Below are 23,389 nucleotides of genomic sequence, written 5' to 3'. Positions count from 1 at the left end.
ACCAGGACCATATCAGAGAAAGGGATTCGAACGGTAAGTTCTTACAAAAATCCCTTTTTCTCTTTCAATGGTCCTGGTGACACAGCTTCACATTGGGACGTTCCAGAGCCGGTCCTTTTGGGTGGGTACGCTCAGGTCTGCAGTTCTCATCACTGCTCGCCCGAATGATGCGTCCACCGATGCGAACTCATGGAACCTATTGAATTTGGCAAAAGTATGAACAGATGACCAAGTGGCAGCCCTGCAAACCTGCTCAGCTGTTGCCCCATGTCGAACCGCCCAAGAGGTGGCAACCGACCTGGTGGTATGCGCATTAATCCTGGCCGGTACAGGCCTACCAACTTTAGTATATGCGAACGCAATAACAGAGCGCAACCACCTAGCAATGGTCTGCTTAGAAGCAGGCCAACCAATTTTGTGTATGTCATACAAAACCAGTCAAGTATCAGTCTTTCTGACACTCTTAACTCTGTCCACCTAAACGCGCAAGACGCGCACAACATCCAAATTCCTCAATTTGTCCCTTTTCCTAGAACCCTCTGGGGGTTGAAACACAGGCAGAACCATCTCCTGATTTAGATGAAAAGCAGAGACTACTTTTGGTAAAAATCTTGGGGTACTGTCCGAAAGACAGCCCTATCATCATGACATATAAGGGAGGGAGACTTGTAGAACAAAGCTCCCAACTCCGATACTCTTTTTGCTGACGCCACCGCCAACAAAAATACCAGCTTCCCTGTAAGGAAACTAAGGTCAGCCAACCTTAACAGCTCAAAGAGGCGCCTTTTTAAGGTACTCCAGAACCAGAGATAATTCCCCTGGCGCTACTGGTTGCTTGTAGGGAGGTTTCAATAGAGAAACCCCCTGCAGGAAGGTCTGAACTTCCAGTATTAATGCAACCCTTCTTCGGAAAGAAATTGACAAGGCCGAGATATGTACTTTGAGTTACTGAAGGCTTAACCCAGAGGAAAGTCCATTCTGTAAAAAACTCCAACAATTTTAGCCATTTTAAATCGGGATGTGTGTGATTTCTATCTTTCACACCATCGAATATAGGTCTTCCAGACCCTATAATAATTTACAGAAGACTCTCTGGCTTTAATCATTGTGTTAACCACCACCTCTGAGAATCCTATATTCCTCAAAATGGCGGTTTCAACAGCCAGGCCATCAAAATTAATCAAGCTGAATCCAGATAGTTAAACGGTCCTTGTTTTAGACGGTCTGACCTCAGAGGTAGACGCCATGATTCCACAGAGAATCTCTGAAGCCTCGAGTACTAGGACCTCCTTGGCCAATCTGGAGCCACTAAAATTACTGGAATTGTCGGGGCCTGTATCTTTTTCAACACTCTTGCCAGCATTGGAACTGGCGGAAAAACATAAAGAGAATTCCCCTCCCAGGGGATAGACATGGCATCCACTGCTTCTGCCAGTGGATCCCTCATCCTGGCATAAAACCTGGGTACCTGATGGATGAATCTGGATGCCATCAGGTCCCCCTCCAGGGTTCCCCACCTCCGTGTAATCTGGTGGAATACTTGTGGGTTCAGGCTCCATTTCCCTTCCATCAGCTCCTTCCTGCTCAGGAAGTCTGCCTCTATATTCTCCACTCCTGGTATAAATATTGCTGATAATGCTGGAACATTCTGTTCCGCCCACAAGAAGATTCGGGACACCTCCCACATAGCCAGCTTGCTGCGTGTGCCTCCCTGGTGGTTCAGATACGCCACAGCTGTGGCGTTGTCGGTCTGAATCCTTAAAGGGAGCCTCTGCAACCTGTCTCCCGCTAGAGAAATCACTTTCCACACAGCTCTCAGTTCCAAGATGTTGATCGGTAAGGCAGATTCCTCTGGAGTCCACAAACCCTGCAGACGCAGGTCCAAGACTACTGCCCCCCCAGCCCCTGAGACTGGCGTCGGTAGTGACTACCAGCAAGCTCCAGGACTGCAGTGACCGACCCCACTGAAGGGAGTCCACGTCTGTCCACCATTTCAGGGAGGCTCGAGTTTCCGAAGACAGCACTATCTGTTCGGATTTCATGGTCTGTGTGATTCCTGACCAAGCCGTCAAAATATTCCACTGGAACACCCGAGAGTGGAACCTGGCAAACTGCCGCGTCTCGAAAGACGCCACCATCTTCCCCAGCAGCTTGAGGCACCTCCATACTGATGTGCTCCGAGAGCTGAGAATCTCCTGGACTAAGGCAACCAGATCCCTGGCCTTTGCCTCCGGTAAAAATACCCGATGTAGATGGGTAACCAGAATGACCCCCAAGAATTGGAGTCTCTGTGACGGCACCAACTGAGACTTTTGTAAGTTTAAAAGCCAGCCGTGAGCCTGCCAAAAACCCGATGGCTTCTGCCAAGTGACTCTTCAACATGTCTGCTGACTCCGCTCTGAACAGCAGGTCGTCCAAATATGGGATCACCGTGATTCCCCTCAGTCGAAGCACAACCGCCATTACAGGCATTATCTTGGTGAATACCCTTGGCGCTGTGGCCAGGCCGAAGTGCAACGCCTGGAATTGCAAGTGCATAGTCTCCTATCTCAATAGAGCCTGATGTCCTGGGTGAACAGGAACATGAAGGTACGCGTCCTGGACATCCATGAACGCCAAAAATTCTCCCTGGTCCAGGCTTAACAGCACTGACCGTAGAGACTCCATTTTGAAATGGTCTACCCACAAATGGATAATTAACGACTTTAAATTGAGAATCGGTCTGAAAGACCCGTCTGGTTTGGACACCAGACACAGAGTGGAATAAAAGCCTTTTTTCCACTCCGCTCTGGGGACCGGGATCACCACACCCTTCTCTAAAAGAGAATGAGCCGCTCCCAAGGGAGCTGTACGGAGCCGAGCCCCTTTTGGTATTGGCGTGGGAATGAATCTTCTTGGAAGAAGACCTTTGAAGGGAATTCTGTAACCCTGGGTTATAATTTCTAACACCCAAGAATCCCGGTCTAACAATGCCCATGCGTCTTTGAACAGTGTAAGATGTCCCCCCATCTTGACCACCGCCGGGCAAAACCCTTGGCAGTCATGCAGATGGTTTGTCCTCTCCTTTGTGTTTGGTTTCTTATGAAAGGAACCAAATTTAGACTTTAGGACCTTTCCCCTGAAGGGCTGCCCTCGAAAAGACGCACCTCCTCTAAGGGAGGGCCGCAAGGCCGGCCTGAAAGCAGAAAACCTTGATGTCTGCTTGGCTGCAGGGACTGGCAGGAAAGTACTTTTGCCACCTGTGGCCTGCATAATAATCTCTTCCAGTTCAGAAGCAAATAACAGCTTTCCTTTAAAAGCTAATGCCTCTAAGGCTTTCTTAGACACATTATCTGCCTCCCAAGCCTTAAGCCAGAGCACTCTCCTGGCATTTACAGACACTGTGGAAACTCTGGCAGCCATTTTGAGAGCTTCCTCTCAGACTCCAATACATGCTCTGCAGCCGTTTTTAAGCTTCTCTGCAAGCAATAACACACAAGGGTCAGCGTGTAAAATAGTGCACAAATTTCTGGCCCACACGATCATGGCCTTAGAGACCCAGGCTGAAACAATCAGAGGGCGTAGGGTGTATCCCACCCCTTCAAATATTGCTTTGAGGTTACCCTCCAGCTTTCTGTCTGCGGGGTCCTTAAACGCTGCTACCCCTTGTACTGGTAGCACAGTGGCTCCACCTGTGGCTTTGATACACGTGCCACAGAAGCATCTACCACTGGGACTTTTTTCCAGAGGTCAGCATGCGCCTCAGGCATGGGGTACAGGCTTAGAAATCTTTTAAGTATCTGAAGCCTTTTATCAGGGGTTTTTCAGGCCCCTTTGCAGGGAGATATCAGTTTCTTTACGCTGTCTCATAAAAAACAAGCTTTGCAGGAGTTTATCCTTCACGGACAAATTTAATGCCTGTTTAACAGCAGTAATAAAATCCTCTACCCCTGAGGCTGAGGACTCTTCAGAAATATCACCCTCATTGGTTGTCTGTGTACTCTCCTTCCTCATCAGCAGCTAATAATGGCACTGAATAAGACCTTTTAGGGGTCCCCACAGAATAACCATAAAACTTGTCCAACAAGTAATTTAAACCTGCTGATTCCCATAGCAGTATCCTGCATGACCTGTAATAAATCAGGATCTGTCTGGGTCCGAGGCACAGAGCTAGGGGACTGCTGAGAGAATGGCAATGGTCTAGGGAAGTTACCAGCCATCACTCTGCCCGTCCAGTAATGCACCAAAGCATTTTCAGACCTGCCCAGGGCTTAGCCCACGCAAGTTCCGATGCACTACCCTCTGGGGTTCACTCCCCATGGGTTTCACAGCAGCGCAATAAATACATAAGCCCTCCTTATCTGCTCAGGGACAAATCTCAGTGTACAACCACTGCAAGCGCTCAATGCATTTAAGGCTCCCTCCCCCAAAACCACAGACTGTTGCTCAGACCTGATGTTCTCAATTAACACAGTCACAGCATTAAATGTACAAACATTATATACAGAACCAATATACTCAGTTCACTTAGCTTTCTGTAGTCTTCAGAATGGGGAAAGCGATGCCCAGGAAATCCAATCACTCTGTCAGGATCTGTAAGCCAGCTCAGCTCCGCTGCAAGCGTTCTGAATGGCGCCAAAACAGAGTGAGGGAAGGGACCAAGTCCCTGCTGCTGCGGGGTCTGTGACTTTTGCCGCCAACTACCCCCAGACAGCCTCTCCCATTGTAGGATCTCCTAGTTCCAGTATCTCCCCCTCAGCTGGGGACCACTCGGAACATGCCTGTAACAACACTGCTGTCCTCTCATATCAGGAGCTCAGTGTGTAAGCTCCGCATAAAATGGCCGCCGCCATCACGGAGCGCCTGTCCCCCATGATCCCCACCTAGCGTGAAGCCGGTTTCAGAGCGCTCCAGAGCCCAGGCAGCTTCTTAAAAGAAGCTGTAAGCGCTGCACAGGGAGGCCAGACAGCGTCTCCCATGTGCACAGTGAGCTGACAGGACGCGCTTCTGTCAGCTCCTGCTGCGCTAGCAGTGTGAGGATTCACTAATGAGAATTCTCACACTGTGCCTACCTAGCTAGTGTAAAAGTTAATAAAATAATAAAAACCCTAACTAACTCTACTCCTTCGGCTGCTCCGGCAGCCCTTTAGAATAGCACCCACTCCAGTGGGCACCTAACACGAACTGAGGAATCTGGGATGCAGTAGGGGAGGAGCCTACCCTCCAAAAGCTTTAGGATAGGTGCCTGGCTCCTGCGGACCCTCCTACATCCCAATGTGAAGCTGTGTCACCAGGACCATTGAAAGAGAAAGCATGTGAGGCTGCTCCCCCATGTTAGTGTACTCACAGCCAACGTATGTCACTGATAGCATGTGAGGCTGCTCCCCCATGTTAGTGTACTCACAGCCAACGTATGTCACTAACATGGGGGAGCAGCCTCCCATGCCATCAGTGTACTCACGGCCAACGTATGTCACTGATAGCATGGGAGGCTGCTCCCCCATGTTAGTGTACTCACAGCCAAGGCATGTCACTGATAGCATGTGAGGCTGCTCCCCCATGTTAGTGTACTCAAAGCCAAGGCATGTCACTGATAGCATGTGAGGCTGCTCCCCCATGTTAGTGTACTCACAGCCAACGTATGTCACTGATAGCATGTGAGGCTGCCCCCTCATGTTAGTGTACTTACAGCCAATGTATGTCACTGATAGCATGTGAGGCTGCTCCCCCATGTTAGTGTACTCACAGCCAAGGCATGTCACTCATAGCATGTGAGGCTGCTCCCCCATGTTAGTGTACTCACAGCCAAGGCATGTCACTCATAGCATGTGAGGCTGCTCCCCCATGTTAGTGTACTCACAGCCTAGGCATGTCACTAATAGCATGTGAGGCTGCTCCCCCATGTTAATGTACTCACAGCCAAGGCATGTTACTGATAGCATGTGAGGCTGCTCCCCCATGTTAATGTACTCACAGCCAAGGCATGTCACTCATAGCATGTGAGGCTGCTCCCCCATGTTCAGCCAACATATGTCACTCATAGCATGTGAGGCTGCTCCCCCATGTTCAGCTAACATATGAACATATGTCACTCATAGCATGTGAGGCTGCTCCCCCATGTTAGTGCACTCACAGCCAAGGCATGTCACTCATAGCACGTGAGGCTGCTCCCCCATGTTAGTGTACTCACACCCTAGGCATGTCACTGATAGCACGTGAGGCTGCTCCCCCATGTTAGTGTACTCACACCCTAGGCATGTCACTGATAGCATGTGAGGCTGCTCCCCCATGTTAGTGTACTCACAGCCAAGGCATGTCACTTCTAGCACTGATAGCATGTGAGGCTGCTCCCTCACATAGTGGGAAATATTGTCAGTCTCCACTTTTTCTGTTACGGCAGGGGTTCCCAATCTTTATTGAATCAAGGCACCCTAGAGTATCAGAATTTTTTCACGGCACCCCTAGGCCCCCCAAAAAATGCAGAATAAATACTACATTATGTAGATTGGATTTATATGTGATTCCTAGGGTCAGTTATGTGGTAAAAGGCAGGATTTACTTCTGTTTGTACATATCTTATGGTTGGCAACCACCAGTATTGGTTTTGCCCATAAATAATTAACCATAAAAAATTTGAATTGGTCCTGGACCACCAACCCGAGGCACCCCAGGGAGCCACGGCACACAGTTTGGGAACCACTGTGTTACGGGTTTATATTACCATATAATCTTATTACACACACTTGCATATTTGTGTCAGGCACAGTGTGAACAAAAGGACATTCTGACACCTACACAGCAAATCCTGTGCTTCCTCGTACTAACTTACATATTGTGACACATGTAATGTCATTTCTTTTGTCCTGTTGTCACTTTTGGGCATTTCTGTATGTATCTTACAGGTCTTTTCTCTTTTCAGGACAATCACCCGTTAGCCAGCCTCCCATTGCTTGGATATTCACTCACCATTCCCTCTGAATCAGAGAATATTCACAAGGATTATGTCTTTAAACTCCACTTCAAGTCACACGTCTACTATTTCAGGGCTGAAAATGAATACACCTTTGAAAGGTAAAAGTTGGTGGGTTATTTCCACACTGAAAACAATATCTAATTATACTACTCACAGGATTACTCAGAAAATATATTTCCTTGTATAAAATCCATATTGACTAAAACGCTAACTCTTCAAACAAACAGGATAAATATTCAGTTTTTAGAGCTTTTCCATCACTCCATGTGTAGAGACCATGTTGATAGCGATGTGCAGCCCCATGCGTCTCTATGGCTCGGTATGTAATATCCAGCATGCTGTATAAATCTAGTTAATCGCCGGGCAGGGCCAGTGTTCTCACCGCAGAACATGCCCTGACAGATAGCTCGGCGCACAGCACTGACGCATACGCGCTGTGTGCTTAGCGATCTACATTGCTCAGATCACTCAGCTGTGTCGTCCCGTATGTAGGCCTGTTTTGGGGGTTGATTCTGAATAGAGATTAGATCTCATGGGAACCATAAGAAGGACACCAACATGGAAACTTCTTCCTCATACTCAGGCAGCCCCCATCCCCTCCCTGATTGTAGCTGGCAGATATTAATGTATAACCCTGAAAGCACTGGCAGGTACCATTATAGCGGATGTGCCCCGGCTTGCAAACAACAATTAGAGCGATCCCATGACATTGATCTTGGGGTATCAGCACTAGGCTGAAGGCTTTCTTCCTTCCAAGCCCTTTATTGAAATTCAACTAGCAGGCAAGCGTATATTGTCAGCTTGAATATATAGTTGGCCAGAAATACTGTTTGGTCGGCTTATATGGTGAAAATGTTGGTAGATTGTGGTTGGCTTTACTCTTATTGATTAATATTGAATAATATCTATATATACTTTTGTTATGGCGTGTGTGACCTGATAGACCCACATTAACAATACAATTGTACTAAATCACATTTCTTTAGACCATTTATCTTTTAATTTGACTTCCTAAAATGGTCAGATCTAAACATAATCAGTTTTACAAATCCTTCTTTAAAATATACAAAAAATCCACAAGAAATTTTTCAATAGAAAGAATCCTCAATTGCAGGGAAATAATGTAAATGTTTATATAGCTCACCGGACCTTTTGGAGACGTTATACCCGATTCACAATTACTTCGGTCTCTCTCTGGCAGGGCCACTGCCACTATAACAGGTACTCTTGGGTGGGAAGCCGCACTGCCACTAAATCTATGCCTCCTTTCCCTCAAATGTTCCCTGTATTATCCAGACCTTTTGGAAATGGATGTCCTTTAAGCAGGGTCTACAGCTTCCAGATGGTCATTGCCAATAATACCCCCCCACACACACACACACACACACACACAAACTACCTGCGCTTGCAGTCTGGCAGGGCGGCGCACGGCTTGTTGGATGAAAAAGGCTGTGCACTGCTTAGCGTGTCTCCGGATATGGCTGCAGTTCTTATTAGCCACAAAATACCGCAAGGTGCACCTTGGCAAAGACCCACACAAGCAGAAATGCATCAGTGAGCTGGAGTCCGTCGCTCAATGGGAGAATTAGCAGGAGAGCTCACCAGACATAGGAGGGAGACGGTGGAGGATCCGATAAGTGCTATGTAGTGGCAGTATCGGTAGGTATATTTTAAAGAAGGACTTGTAAAATTGATTATTTTTTTTCTGGACTAATATCGTATGAGGAGCTTCCTTTTAGTCCCTTATAATCTCGAATATATTTTTTACCAGCGCGTCAGTTAACCTCAATGTTTTGATGTATTGTTGTTTTATGAGATACTATAAGGTTGAATTATTCATTGGAGGTACAACAACAGCAGCAGCAGCAGCAGCAGCAGCAGCAGCATAAACAGCGCTTGAGACTATTGGATTTATTACTATTTTCTCAGATACTTTAGTCCTGTATTACCCCTTTCACATCGCACAAAGAACCCTGCTCTGACCCAGGTTGTCAACATGCGGTGTGAAAGGCCTTTTCAGCTTACCTGGGTCGTGCAGCCCGGCATTCCGACCCAGGTTAAAAGAAGGTTTAATCCAGAGTGAGATTTGAGGTGCTGTGCAGTGTGAACTGGTATCCTAGGTTGAACGACCCGGTTTCTGTTCACACTAGGGAGGAGACTGTCGGCTCCAAGCACTGTCTCCTCCCCCGCTCCCCGATGACGCGCCACTGATACACCCTGTCCTCTTTCTGACGTCTGTGACCTAGCTTATTGGATTGCCATTCGGGAGCTCAGCTCGCAATTGCGTGATCACTCCCGTGATGGACCTGTGTCCAAATCCCTGCTGCGACCCGGCATTTGCGATGTGAAAGGGGTGTAATTGTGATGTTCTGCTTAATTGGTACAAAGATTGGCTATAAGCTGCGTCAAACAGGTAAACCTTCTTTATTGCTTGCCCTTCTGTTGATAGATTGCACTTTAGTTAAGTTCACTTATTTGGTATTTAAACATTTCATTAACATATACTCTTTTTGTGATGCAGGTGGATGGAAGTCATTCGAAGTGCCACGGACTCTGCCTGTCGCTCCCGCCTTTTGAGTCACAAAGAGTCCCACTTGTACTGAAGTCAGAACATTCCCTGGCTCACAAACCCCAGCTGCTTTCTAGCAGGAATTTGATACCAGCCCATGTTGGAGTTGTGTAAGGCCAGCTGCTCCACGCAGAAACAGACACTGCCTCTCAGTGATTTTTTTCAACTTTGTTTGGACAGAAACCTTTTTTAAATTTTTTTTTTTTTTTTTAAATGACAAATCCCTTCCTGCCCTAAATTAACCCATTGCTGACAGCAGGCAGTTGGTATTCTCCTGTACGATACATTTTGACATTGTTTGAATTTCGTGTGCCAACATTAAAATGTGTTGTCTCTAGTATAGTGGCAAATGATTAAACTATTATTCATACTCCCGGTTTTTAAACTTACTATTGAATTTAAACACGTGTGTACTCCAGCAATGACCAGCCAGTGTTTTTCTAGTGGTTTTTTTTAAGTTATAAAGCTTTCTTAAATACAATATTCATGCAGTATAGCTGTTTTTTGTAAAGGTTTACATACATACAAAGCACTTTAATCACCTCTGTTGTGGAAGCCAAGTACAGGAACAGTAGTATGCAGGTAAAGCAACATAGAACTAGACCACAAGATACTGCAGCCTAAAGCAATGTTCCTTTTTATCTATAATAATTTTTTACACAGTACATTTTATTTTTAGCATCCTGGCCACCAGCCTTGTTGTACATTGATTAGACCATTGTCTGTCAAGGAGAAGCATTGCAGTAAACTTTTTGCCAAACATTGTTGTGGTTTCTTGGTGCTGCTCAGTCACGCATCCCCTTTGGTGTCAGTATATGGACATACCAATTGCATAATAGTGGTGGAACCGTGCATTACATCAGAAGTGAGTTCCGCTATTTGCAACAAGTGTATTACATTCGTTGTGTTGTGGTCTTATTGTTCCCAGTCCTCCATTTTAAATTAAGGCAGCAGTTCCCAAACTTGGTCCTCAAAGCACTCTAAAGGGTCTATGTGCTAATTTTTGGAGAGAAAAAAGGTGGATGGAGATAAAGTATCAGCCAATCAGCTCTTAACTATCATTTTACAAGCTTTGGCTTAAAAAAAAAGGGGGGGGGGGGCAATTATGAGCTGATTGGTTGGTGTTTTATCTCCATCCAATTTCTCTCTCCCAGGCTTAGTACATAGACACCTTCATTTTCAGGATATCATGCTGGACACTGGTGACTTACAGATGTGTCCTCATCTCCAGTGTTCCGCATCGCAGCATAGCGGGGCGTACGCTACATATGCTTCCTGCAATTCATAGACTTCATTGGGAGCTGGATGGTGGGGAATCAGTTAGTAGTAGTACTTTACCACGGTCAGAAAGGGTGGTAGCCTCAGGCTTTAACACCCAAGGATATTCAATTAAGGTCCCCTTTTGTCTTGGGGCCATATGTAAAAGGTCTGAGTAATTTATTTGTATTTTTTTAAAGCAACAATAATTTTCAGGGCAAAACTGTTCCTTTTAAATGATTGCTGCGTTAAAAAAAAAAAAAAAAACACATTTGAAATTGGCAGCATCCAGCCTCTCCGGTGGCCTGACTTTGTTACATATGCCCCTTGGAAAGAAGCGAAGTGTAGAGAGGCAAAGGTACCAGCCAATCCACTCTGAACTGCCATGTTACAGGCAGTTTAACTCTCTCCAAGCTTAGTAAATAGACCCCCAAAGCCACTTAAACCACATTAAAGTGTTGGCAGCACATTAAATACAGTATACACAAACAGATGTTTCCATCTGAATAGCTTTTATCTTAAAAAGGTATGAATAAAATATTTGTTATTTTAATCAGCGTCATTGTCCCTGATAACAATTCTGTTTTTAGTGCTGGGGACGCTAGCAATGATGTTGGAGATGTTCAGGCACTAAAAAGTTAAGTGTTAAGGTGCGTACACACAGGGGCGATTTTGTATATCGCAGGAAATATGGTCGCTAAGCGACCATATTGCCCACGATGGGAGAGTGCACCGGCAATATATCGCTGAATGCGCGCTCCCGTTTTTACCCCTGTAGTGATGGCTGGTCGCAGGAACATGCTCCTGCGACCAGCTGATTACCACTGCCGGGCTCCCCCGGCAGTTTCTTTTTCATCAGCGACCATCTCTGATGAAAAGGAGAAACTCAGCAATATATGGCTGAGCAATATATCTCCCCCGTGTGTACGGGGCTTTAGGCTCCACTCTCCCATTTCCACCAGACCTTAGTGCACCTGCCATAGGGAGCTTGTAGTTAGGGAGCTACTATGTGCTCTACTCCCTCTATGCCCAGCACCACAGTTGAGTCACCACTCCATTGGCCTAGTGCCCGGGTCACTTCTTCTGGTGAACAACCTGACAGGTGCTTTGGGGCCTGTTACACAGTCTGGCACATAAAATGGCTGAAAAGTGTACCTGTGGCCTGGTCTCACTGTCGCTCTGCTAAAACTTAAACCTTAAGGGGCTTTTCCTGCAGAGTTCTGGCCCAATTCCCAGTAAAACAGTGCAGCTGGCTCCTGCCCCTTCCCTCCCTGGCAAACCCAGGAGAATCTGCCACCATCTTTCTCCTATACTGCCAGTATACAGATGGTGCTGACTGACCTGTTTAGTAGTTGTGGTTCCTAGCAGCAGGTTACAGGCAGTTGTGGTGGACAGTGTGTGGTAATCATTCTGATCTATGCGATTAGGGACATGTCTGATAACTGTGTCAGGTTGGTATTTACTTGTTTGTGGTGCTGAATTTTATTCTGACTATGGGGGTATTCAATTCTGGCAGAGATTTCCAATACACGAAAATATTGGCTCGGACCTATATATTTGAAAAGCCGAATCTGCATTTGCGTAAACGTACACAAAATTTGCGACTTAGCATCTGCTTTCCTAAAAAAAGACATTGATTCGCCGATCCAAGTCTTTTGCGACTTTTCCGAAATATCTGCCGGGATTGAATACCTCCCTAAATCTTAAAGGAGGCTTTGTTTAAACCAAGTAAGAAGTTTCTGGTCACCAGAAGGTCCACACACCCCTCTTTTGCTGAGGGTGACACACAGGTTTGACTTTTGCCAGTTGGCTAAGCTAAAGGATCAGAAAATGTCCAGCCTTGATTAAATCTATGACTATGCAAGTACTTCTCTTGCTCCCAATTTAGCCATTGCCTGGGTCAACAAGGCAATGGTACAGTATCTTGAACATAGCAGTTGGCGACCCAGGTTGCAGTTGGAGGGTATTGTGTACAATCTTCTTCAAATTTGTGAGGCTTATATCTATATTGATGTTTTGCGGACATGGCCTCCCTTTGCAACCTCAGCCAGGCGGTCTCTTTGGCTTAGGCCTTGGGGTGCTTGTATCAGGACTGATCATAGACTGACTCATGATAGACAGTCAAAAGGTCAACAGGGTTTAAAGGTCGACACACAATAGATCAACGGGGTCAAAAGGTCGACATGAAAAAGATAGGCATGCCTTTTTTTACAAAATTTTCAGCCGACATGTGCCGACAGGCGGGATTTCATCCCCTACCATCCACTAGGGGGCGGAGGGAGAATAAAATAGTGTGCCGAGTGCAGCGAGGCAACGAGCCTGAAGCATGGCGAGTGCAGCAAGGGGACGCAATACACTTAGACAGTGTCCATGTCGACCTATGTCAACATAGACACCCTAAAACATTAAAAACTCATGTCAACCTTTTTCAATGTCCACTATTTGTCTGTCGACCTTTTGACCAGGTCTACCGTTTTCCTTTTGACCCTGTCGACCATTAGAGTCAGTCTTTTTTTTTTTTTTACCATAACCGGGGTGCTGACCCTGACACAAAGCAAGAGCCCAGAACGTTCCGGACTAAGGATCCAAAACTGATGAAAATCTGTTAATGTATGGAAGCAAATAACTATCTGCTAATTGCTCCCAAATGCTGGAAAATGGATGAAAACTGTAATTCAGATAAGTTGACAACTGTATTTATTAATGTTCTATGTTTAGGAGGAAATGGCTGGTTGTCACTCTCCAATACATTGCCAGATTTTCATTCCAACCAAATTTAGTCTAATGTATGTCCAGTTTGAGTGAAATATTTTACACCAGTGTTTCCTATGGTTCCTCCACCCAACAAGTCACATGTTGTGGATTTGTTTGTATACAGACCAGCAATTCATCTTTTTTTCTGGATCAGTAATCATCCCACTAGCTTACATAGACAGAAATCTACAAAACAGAACATGTACTTGAGGACTGGAGTTGGTAACGACAGGTTATATATACACGCCTCATTTATTCTGGTTGATTAAATAATTGTAATAATTAAAGCACATGTTTCATCCATTTCTTTACACTTTCAGGTAATATACCTTCCAATATTCTATTTTACCTACCTTCTATAATGGAGAGTAAAATCCTAAATATATATATATAGATTAATGACCAAGAAACTAGTTTAGAGAAGAAATAATATTTAATCATCAATATCTTCCGAGTTAAACTTCAGTGCTTAAAAATAAGTTTGTTTGCTACCAATGTAGCCTTATTCTGAGATAATGGCAAATAGAGGGGACGTGGAAACACCATGAACTGAGTAACATCTCTTTATAAGAAGAGACAAACAATAGAACCCAAATAACAAGACAGAAGAGCCTTCAAACATAAAGTTGTCAGGAAAGAAAACTAAATATGAAGTGAGTGTTATTTATCGAACACATAACCCCACAGTCACACTGCTGACCAAGACCCATTCTGTTTTCTTTTACCAGATTAACTCAAAATATATTCCAGTATAGTTAAATAAATTTAAATACATGTAACTTTTTCCTCTTCTTTACTTTGCATAAATTAAATAAAAATATGGACAGAAGTCCTTGCGGACCTGATATGCATAGTTGAGAAAAAATAGTGAGTGGAAGAAAGTACAAGGAAACCTTGATCAGACAGCGGCCAGCAATCATAACCTGATGAAGTGGTAGAAAAACATTTTTACCAAGCAGAGTCTACACCAATGTATTGTATTGCATGGGGAATGTTCACATATTAAATGCCTACAGTATTTTCTTTATGGTATCTGGAAGGCCAATATCTAGGTTGACATACATATGGTCAAAAGGTCAACACAAGCAAGATGTCCACTATGGTCAACACCGAAAAAGGTCTACAACAGGTGTTTGGGTCTTTATTTTTTTTCCATACTTTCCCATTCACACGGACATGATTGGGATCAGTAATGTGTACAGAGCGCAGGGAGGCGCCTCGTCTGCTGCCATGCAAGGAGATATGATACACTAATTGGGAGTCCACATGCGCAGGTGTTGTTGTGGATACCCATAAACCTCATGTTGACCTTTATCTGTTCACTTAAACCAGGCATGTGGCCCTCCAGCTGTTGTGAAACTACACATCCCAGCATGCCTTGCCATAGTTGTAGCATTCCCTAATAAAACCGTGGCAAGGCATGATGGGACTTGTAGTTGCACAACAGCTGGAGGGCCGTAGTTTGGACATGCCTGACCTAGACATTGTCACCTTAATGACTCGCACACTACCTTTTATGGGTTTTATTATTAGATGGAGTTGCTGTACTACATAGCCATGTGCAGGGGGCAGTGTTTTGGCTACAGACAGCCCATACACACCAGAAATCTGCAGAGGAATAGGGAATGCTATTCATACTACTCAGTCCAAACTCTGAGGACATTGGGTTTGTGATGTGCTGGCTGGCAATAGATGACTGGATATACACCAGATGTTCAACAGGGTAGTGCAAGGCTGGTTTGTACAAAATGCTTTCATACAGTGTATTAAACCCATAAAGGTTTATTAATCCTATACCAGATTTAAATCCACTTTAAAGCACTGATGATGTATTTGGCAAACTGGTTCAAATGTAATGTAATCCATAGCAACCTGATTTTCACTTCCTTTAACATACAGCAACCTTAGCACCAGGTTTCAGAAATGCTCAATGGTATGTTCTTCTGCAGCTGCCTGGTGAGGAGATCACTATTAGGGCTTGTACTTTTGTTTGCTCTTTTGCCACTCTTACATACAGGCCACAAATGTACTTACATTTGGTCCCCTAGATTAAATGCTTCCACATCTACATGTTGTGGCCAGCCAGGCTGTTTTGATTCTACAACAAAAGGGTTAGTTAACAAATCTATGCTTTATATCCAGCAGCTCTCCACAACTAGCAGACTACTGTTGCTATGGGCACCAGCACCTCTTCTCACTTGTAGAAGCTTTAGTACATTTACCCCAATCAGATTGTCATTTCTCTATTGCATTCCTAGATAATTTGATTGGTTGCTATTGCTGACACCACCTTTTTTCATTTTTAGAAGTTTTAGGAAATGTACCTCTATAATATGATCACTAGTACACTGTACACTGTAATATTGCTTACACAGAGAAAATCCATTGTCGAAAGGTAAGAGATATGACCAGCATAAATGTCCGTTAAGCTGTATTGTGGAACACTGACATGCATCATACGCTGTGCATATGGCCGGATACTGCTTGCGGATTCTAATCACTAGCAGCCAGATATTTACTGTAACGTCCATGGTGTTTTGGTGCCAACACCGCAGCGTGATGAGAAAATTATATTGTTTAACAAAGCTCTAACTTTGCTACAGAACAAGCTACTCCGTTTGTGACAAAAGGGTGAAGTGAAAAAAAAAAAAAAAGTTATTTTGTATAAGGTCCAACCTGGATGCGACCTGACTGACACCCCTTTCAAACTTGCTTCAGAACCCGGCTTTTTGCAGGAGCAGTAACATTACTGCTCACTGGTGCAGCTCCAGCTCCTATCCATATCCAGTTCATGTCATCTTTTAGCACCAGCTAGCCCTATGTTGTAACAGGGTGCCAAGGTAACCTCAACCCAGCTTACCTGTTTACACTGCACCTCATCCTGGGTCCTTTACTGGCCCAATCCTGCAAGCTACAGTAGCTGGATTGGATTCCTAGGTTACTGGATCTCAGGTTAATCTTCTCCAATGAGCCACTTCTCGGTTATCACCACAATAACCAGGGTTTTTAGCAAAAGTGGAAAAGGGGTACAAAAGAGGCTGGCATGATCGCCAAACTAATTCCAATACACACATCAGTGATGTCACCTCAGCAGTTATATCATGCCTCAGATTTCAGTTCCCATAAGTAAGTCTAGTCCTGGCTACACCGTCTTAATTATAGCTCTATAACAGTGGTTCTTAAACTCTGTTTGTTTCCCAGGCCGGTGCACAGGTGTATACATTACTCAATGACTTTTTCAAAGATGGAGCTGGGAATCATGTATTGTTTGGGGCCCCAAGGACCCAGTTTTAGAGCCTATGGTCTGTGACGCAGAGCTATAAATTAAAAATATAATGAAAAATGCCATGACCTAACTTCATCCTTTTTATAGCATACATTCCAAGCTGGGAAGAGCTTTAAAAGCCAGTTCTTAATGCAAATACTGTATTTTTATGTTGAAAAACTATTGGCCTCATGTAACATTTATCTCACAGTAATGTACAGTGTTCAAAATAAAAAAAAAAATCCGCCAAGTCATTTAAAACACACAGGGAAAAGAAGGGTAAAATGTTAAAGTATTATGGCCTTTTAAATATTGAATCCAATAACATTATCTACAGCCGGACTCTCCTGTTGGCACACAGGGAATGCCATGGGCATGGTCACAGAAGTTTCATAAAAATGATGCTATATACATACATTTCTGTACACAAATCCAATGCAGCTTTTGTTCCACCTTCCAGAGGAGCTGCCTGCTTAGAGCAAGATACCTGAGGATTCACTATGTCTTCATTTGTCTCATCACAGTACTAATACATCTGCTTTGTCTTCCATATTTGCACTAGGATTACAAAAAAATAAAATAAAAGCTCTAGCTTCTCATTAGGTGTGCTCAGCGCAGTCACTGGTACTTAAAGCTATGTCCACATTCTGTGACTCTACAGAGGAAATCCTGGAGAAGAGAGAGAATGCCAAGTGTCTCACAGTCTGATAAGGTAATAAAGTTCAGTGTGCCGAAGAGTCTTTTCCATTAACAGAGTATCTGAAATCAGAGAAAGGGAGAAATCACTGTGGCTCCCTCTGTACAATCTGACATCACTTAATTACAGCATGATACATATTCACATTATGTGTAAAAGTATAAATGAAATATACAGCCTTCAATTCAAGGACAATTGAGACATCAGGCATCTAACAGGGAAATTCCCTCTTCTGCAAATGGCTGGGTCATGATGATCAGGAAAATGTAACATGTTGGGCAATCTTCATTCATCAACTCAGACTCAAAAATGATCAGGAGTTTCAACATGCTGGCCACAAGGTGATTAGAAATTCAGCTCCACACTGACATGGAAGCGTTACGCAGTTACTACAGACTTGGCCTCTGCATATTCATTCTGTGAATCTCTCCAAGAAGCTGTGGAGGCTCTTGGGGGTACACTGAAGTCATGGTGATGTGTGTGGAACCAGCTTGAGATGATGGGTGCTTTGTTACACAGCATTATTCTGCATGAAGTAGTTACTATAGGATAGGTAGACTATGGCCATAAAAGGATGAACCATGTAAACAATAATAACCAAGGCTGTGACATTTAAACAATGTCCAATTGGTATTGGACCTACAAAAAAACCTTTCACCACCACTGCAGGCATAAGTAACTATGGGCCTTATTTTGGTTCATTCTTTCTGACAAAATCCTTCTTCGATGGGCAAAACCATGTGCACTGCAGGTGGGGCAGATGTAACATGTGCAGAGAGAATTAGATTTGGGTGGGGTTTTACTTCAAAGTGAGATCTATATTGCAGTGTAAAAATAAAGCAGTCAGTATTTTCCCTGCACAGAAACAAAATTACTCACCCAAATCTAATTCTCTCTGCACATGTTACATCTGCCCCCCCTGCAGTGCACATGGTTTTGTCCATCTAAGAAGGATTTTGACAGAAAGAATGAACCAAAATAAGGCCCTATGAGGCACTGTACTTGGGGCCCATATTAAAAAAAAAAAGGTCCCGTGACAGTTGGAAGCCGGGATAATTGAACCCATGTGTTATTGCAGATCTGCAGGCTGCATATTGGGTGCTTTCGATAGCCTGTGCCACCTAAAACATGGTCTGCACTATGTATCATTTTATCGGGGCTAATTAGATAGCAGTAGTAGTAGTACGTTTATTTATAAGGCGCCACAAAGTGTCCGCAGCGCCGTACATAGCAAACAAAAAACAAATTACAAGGTAACGTACAGGGTGTGATGATAAAATACAGCATAAATAAAGGTAGAACTAAAATCAGCATCAGTTCTGAAGTAGGTGTGGAAATTGTCGAGGAGACTGAAGATGAAGTAGAGGAAGGGAAGAACTGGGCAGGAGCACTGGTGAGGTAATGAGGTAGGGTGAGTACGTGAGGAAGGAGGGCCCTGCTCATAAGAGTTAACAGACTAAAAGGAGGTTGGTGGACGAACGAAAAACAATAGGATAAGTACAGTAGTAACGGATGGAGGGGTAGGGTAGGCAGGATAGGAGGAGCAAAAGAGGTTAGGAGGAGGAGGGATAGGCTAGTCGGAAGAAGTGGCTTTTGAGGGAGCGCTTGAAGGAGGTAAAGGAATCAGAAAGCCTGATGGGTGGCGGGAGGTTGTTCCAGTGCAGGGGGGCAGCGCGAGAGAAATCTTAGCCCCAAGTGAATCAATTAGTTGTGGGATGTCTCCTGTGGAAGTCTAGGTACACACACGCCATTTTGTGATAGTATGGCCGCCATTTTGGTTCGCAGAGTTGCGCAAATAAAGTTTCCATACCCGAGTATGTGTGACAATGTGGACCAGAAGGGTAGACATACTATCACATATAAATTCATAATAACACACTTACACGAAATGAAATATAGTTAAAAGGTTTAGAACGCCACACATAGCTTAGTTAGCCCTGCACACACCTGTCTATATCGTGTTTAGTACCGTTCCGTTCAGCTCATTATGCGGAGTATTCCGGTCATTGCGAATATTTCGCAATGTACACTGTCCGAAAGTTATGGATTAAATCCATATTCCAGAGACAGTTTCTGTTGTAAGTAGTTAACAAAGGAAACTAGATAAAACCGGTTCTTATCCTTGCTGACGCCGAAACCACCGAACAAAGGACTCTTAAAGTTCACTCCCCTGCACCTGGTCAGACCAGGTACAGCGTCTAACCTCCAATCACAGTGGACCGGACATATGATCTCTGACCAATGAGAATGGCCTTTGACCTCCCCTTTCTGACCCTATAAGATAGGCGACCCGGAGCAGGCTCGGTCACTTCGGCACAACTACCTTCCCTGGACCTTCCTACCGGACTATCGCTCATTCCTGAACGATAGTGAGCTCTGACCGGACTGCGCTTCGCATACTAGAGTGAGACGGGTAACGGTTGCATTTTTCACGGTATTTATCCTTGTAGTATTGTTGGCTGATTGTGTCTTGTATTATTGTATTCTTTCCCCTTAGCAGAGTTTGTTAGTATTCATTGTTAGTATATTGTATCACTTGTTATACCTGTTTATTTCTTATTTCTGTAACCCCCTTTTGTCCATTAGGGACTTTAATACAACCTTTTTATGGAGTTCTAACCTCCTTACTTCTATTCAGTGGTCGTGTCTGGTTATTCGCATAATAGCGATACGGTATATTGCGGACTCTGTCCTTTAAAGTATATTCGCAGAATTAGAGACAAAGTCCTGCGAAGAGATCTCTTATCAAGGTATTGGTTCTTAACTGTATAACATACAATTAATAGGTACGCTACGCTGCGCTACGTTTTGTTCGCACGTAGTTAGGTATAAAGGGTAAGCCAGTTGCGGACACATTACGTAACCTGCGCTTTTCACATATTGTATCTCTGGTCATAGTTTAATCACCATTAGCAATTGGGGGCACGTCCGTCCGCTCCACATTCCAGAACTCAGTACCAGGCGTGCGACCCGACCTATACCAGCAAAAGGGTGGAAGTATTATCCATTGCTGGATAGGCCAGGTCCGTGGCGGTGCGGGGTTCGGGAAGTGCTAGCGCTGAACCCGGAGTACAATAGGTGAAAGCCACGTGTTTTAAAGTATATCATACCTAAGTGTTTAGTAAACTGTACTTCTGCCTGCCACAAGTAGTTTAACGGGGTATAGTGTCTTGGGTTGCTTGTTTATTACAGTATATGTACCACGTGCGATAAGGTTCGCACACGTGGAATCTGTGTTTATTATAGTACATAGAGGATCCCCTCTGTGCAAAAACTATAATTGTTTATTGTTAGCTACCGCAAAAACAGGGACTCCGCCACGTGGCGACAAGTCCTGGGCCTTTTTGCAGTAACGTAAAGCGTCTATTGTGTATTACGCAAGGTGCGCGCGCACGTGCCCACATCGGGAAAGTTTCGCATCTTTGTACGTGGTTTACGGATTAGGTGCGGGATTTATTTCGCATCTTGATACGTAACTCTCGGACAGAGTTAAGGGATTTATTCCACATTTAGGCGCAATTACTGCGTATATCGAAACCCGAGCGCAACCTTGCAAATACACTATAGAACACGTGGGTGGCCGATTCATCGGCGGCCTGTGAACAAGCGCACGTACACACGTGGCTGTTCATTGGTACTGCACACGCAGCACACATAGGAAGAAGTGAACAGTATTTAAACCACTAGCTTTATTTAAACAGTATAGTAATATACTGCGAATGAAGCGGTGATTAAGAAAAGAAAATAAGGTTTTCTTTTTGTTCATTTTCTCATAAGCAAGCAACTCAAGCATTATTTTAATAGATTCCTATAGTTTATTATAAGGGATTTATACCTGCATAAGAATCTAGTGAAAAGCTACCAGCCTGGGAAAATTTTCTGTACAGAAATATTTCACAAATTAGCATAAGACCAAGGTGTAACTAGCGCCCAGTGTGAAAAATAACTGAGGCGAACGGGTGTGTGACGGCACGACTCAGCGCAGTGTAGTCCAGTGTAGGACAGTCCAGTTAGGACCCGGGTTCACGTGACGACGTGCCCATAGGAACTGCCCCTTCAGTGGAATTAATTCCGCTAGGAGGGTACAAGAAGATATATCGGAACGCACTTGTTTCCGATTAGCTACTTTAGAAATCCGATTTTTGGGGGTATAGGAAAGCAAGTTTGTTATACCCTGGAAAAATTGTGCCGCATCAAGCAAGTTGGCTAGAAGTTCGCTGCTAGTTGAAAGACTTGGTGATTGAGTATCATACCTCGTATCCTTCGCACCTGCTTGACTGTGGGATGTTCTAGGAAGCTGTAGAAGTGAGTGTTTGGGGAGCTCTCAGATAATTAATAACCCACCGATATCTATTAAGCTGTGAACGTTTATTCCTGTAACTATGGGTAATAACGGGTCACGCTGTGATAACGTGCAAGATAGGGAGGAAGCAAGCCGGCCAAGAGGATCGGCGGCTTTTATTATGTGCAAGAAGCACGGTGAACTCGCAGTTGTTTACCAAAATAAATGGAGAAAAATGACACAAGGCAGCAAGTTAGAATTTCCCAGTGTTGGTAGCTTCGATCCAGAAATCTTATCGGCAGTAAAAGATGAAATATGCCTACTCTCCAGTCGTAAGGAGAGAGTGAAGCATATAAATATTCTTAAATTGTGGCAGAAGGAAGGACAGGAACAATGGGGAACCAGAGGTCTGGCAATACCTGATGCAATCAGCCACAATAAAAATGCAAATGCAACCGCTGCCACACTAGAATCAGCTCCCCCACCCCCATATGTGCCGAAGGGGTTAATGTCTCATAAGAAAGACCTAAGTAATCATGTACCTGTTACTAACTTGTACCCTGTTTTATCCCCTTACAAGGAAACCCGAGAGGAAAACGAGCAGCTGTTGGCACTGGCCGTCTCTCATGCAATTAATATGATTGAGGGAAAAGCTCAACCCGCTGTTGAGGCCCCAGCACAGGAGGAGGAGACGGCTGATGCCAACAGCATAGTATTGGACTCAGGTAATGATGCACCACACAGCACAGACACAAATGACTCCCAAGCCGGTCCCAGTAATGCGAATGTGGTACAAACATACCCTGTACGCACACTGGAGGTTCCCTATGGTAAGGCAGACAGAGAGGGTGTGATACCTACCAGGAAGATGACCATGCTAAACCCATGGACACGGTTAGAGCTGCGGTCCATCATTACAGACTTCCCTGATCCTAGGAAAGATCTGGCAATATGCCGGAAATTTGTAAGGGATCTGGGAAACTCTGATGAGCCCACCAACAAGGATTGGAGAATCATGTTGAGGGCCTGTCTCCCCACTCACATTGACATCCCGAAATTCATTCAGGATAGTGGATTGAAAGTGGACAAGGAGATAAATGATGAGATCAACCAGGAGAATATACGCCTGATTAACTTACAGTTGGGAGTATATTTTCCTGCGGCAGTAGAATATAGCAAGATTTTCACCATCAAACAGAAAGATGGCGAAACTGCTGCTGATTATTTTACAAAAGCCTTACTGGAGGTATCAAAGTACACTGGTGTCTCCGAGCCTAAGGACGACCCCCACCTGAGGGAGATGATTGTCTCTGTGCTGGTGGAAGGGCTTAGGGAAAACCTGAGAGCCAGAGTCCAAACCTCTTTCCCAAATTGGCGTGGAATGACAGTGGATGCCCTACGGGAATCTGCTGTGGACCACGACCGCAACATTAAGAAGCACAGGGAACTGCAAACTGACAAACTGATGATGGTTAGCATCCAAGCCCTTACTAATGCCCCAAACAAAGCTGCATACCAACAACGAAACACAAGGGAAACAGGTAGAAAGCCAATTATCTGTTACAACTGCAATAGGGAAGGTCATTACTCAGCTCATTGTAGGTCAGGAAACC

At 44.5% G+C, this 23,389-nt stretch overlaps 2 protein-coding genes across 5 annotated transcripts in view; one reads left to right on the top strand and one right to left on the bottom strand.

Moving 5' to 3' along the window:
* The window catches only part of FARP1 (FERM, ARH/RhoGEF and pleckstrin domain protein 1), a 176,907-nt gene extending 166,624 nt beyond the window's left edge, over positions 1–10,283 (top strand). For all 4 annotated transcript variants that reach the window (XM_083168766.1, XM_083168765.1, XM_083168764.1 and 1 more), the window contains exons 26-27: positions 6,899–7,050; positions 9,474–10,283. In XM_083168766.1, coding sequence (XP_083024892.1) covers positions 6,899–7,050; positions 9,474–9,555 — 234 coding nt within the window. In that variant the 3' untranslated portion in view covers positions 9,556–10,283. The remainder of the gene's footprint in view (positions 1–6,898; positions 7,051–9,473) is intronic.
* Positions 10,284–13,946: 3,663 nt separating this feature from the next.
* The window catches only part of STK24 (serine/threonine kinase 24), a 54,955-nt gene continuing 45,512 nt past the window's right edge, over positions 13,947–23,389 (bottom strand). The window contains exon 11 of the mRNA XM_083168762.1: positions 13,947–17,556. Within this exon, the coding sequence (XP_083024888.1) occupies positions 17,520–17,556 (37 nt within the window). The 3' untranslated portion in view covers positions 13,947–17,519. The remainder of the gene's footprint in view (positions 17,557–23,389) is intronic.

The sequence above is a fragment of the Crinia signifera genome, chromosome 2 (genome assembly GCF_055691185.1).
Source record: "Crinia signifera chromosome 2, ASM5569118v1, whole genome shotgun sequence".
NCBI lineage: Eukaryota > Metazoa > Chordata > Amphibia > Anura > Myobatrachidae > Crinia > Crinia signifera.
The sequence above is the reverse complement of the archived record's forward strand: the minus strand, read 5'-3'. Positions and strand labels throughout refer to the sequence as shown.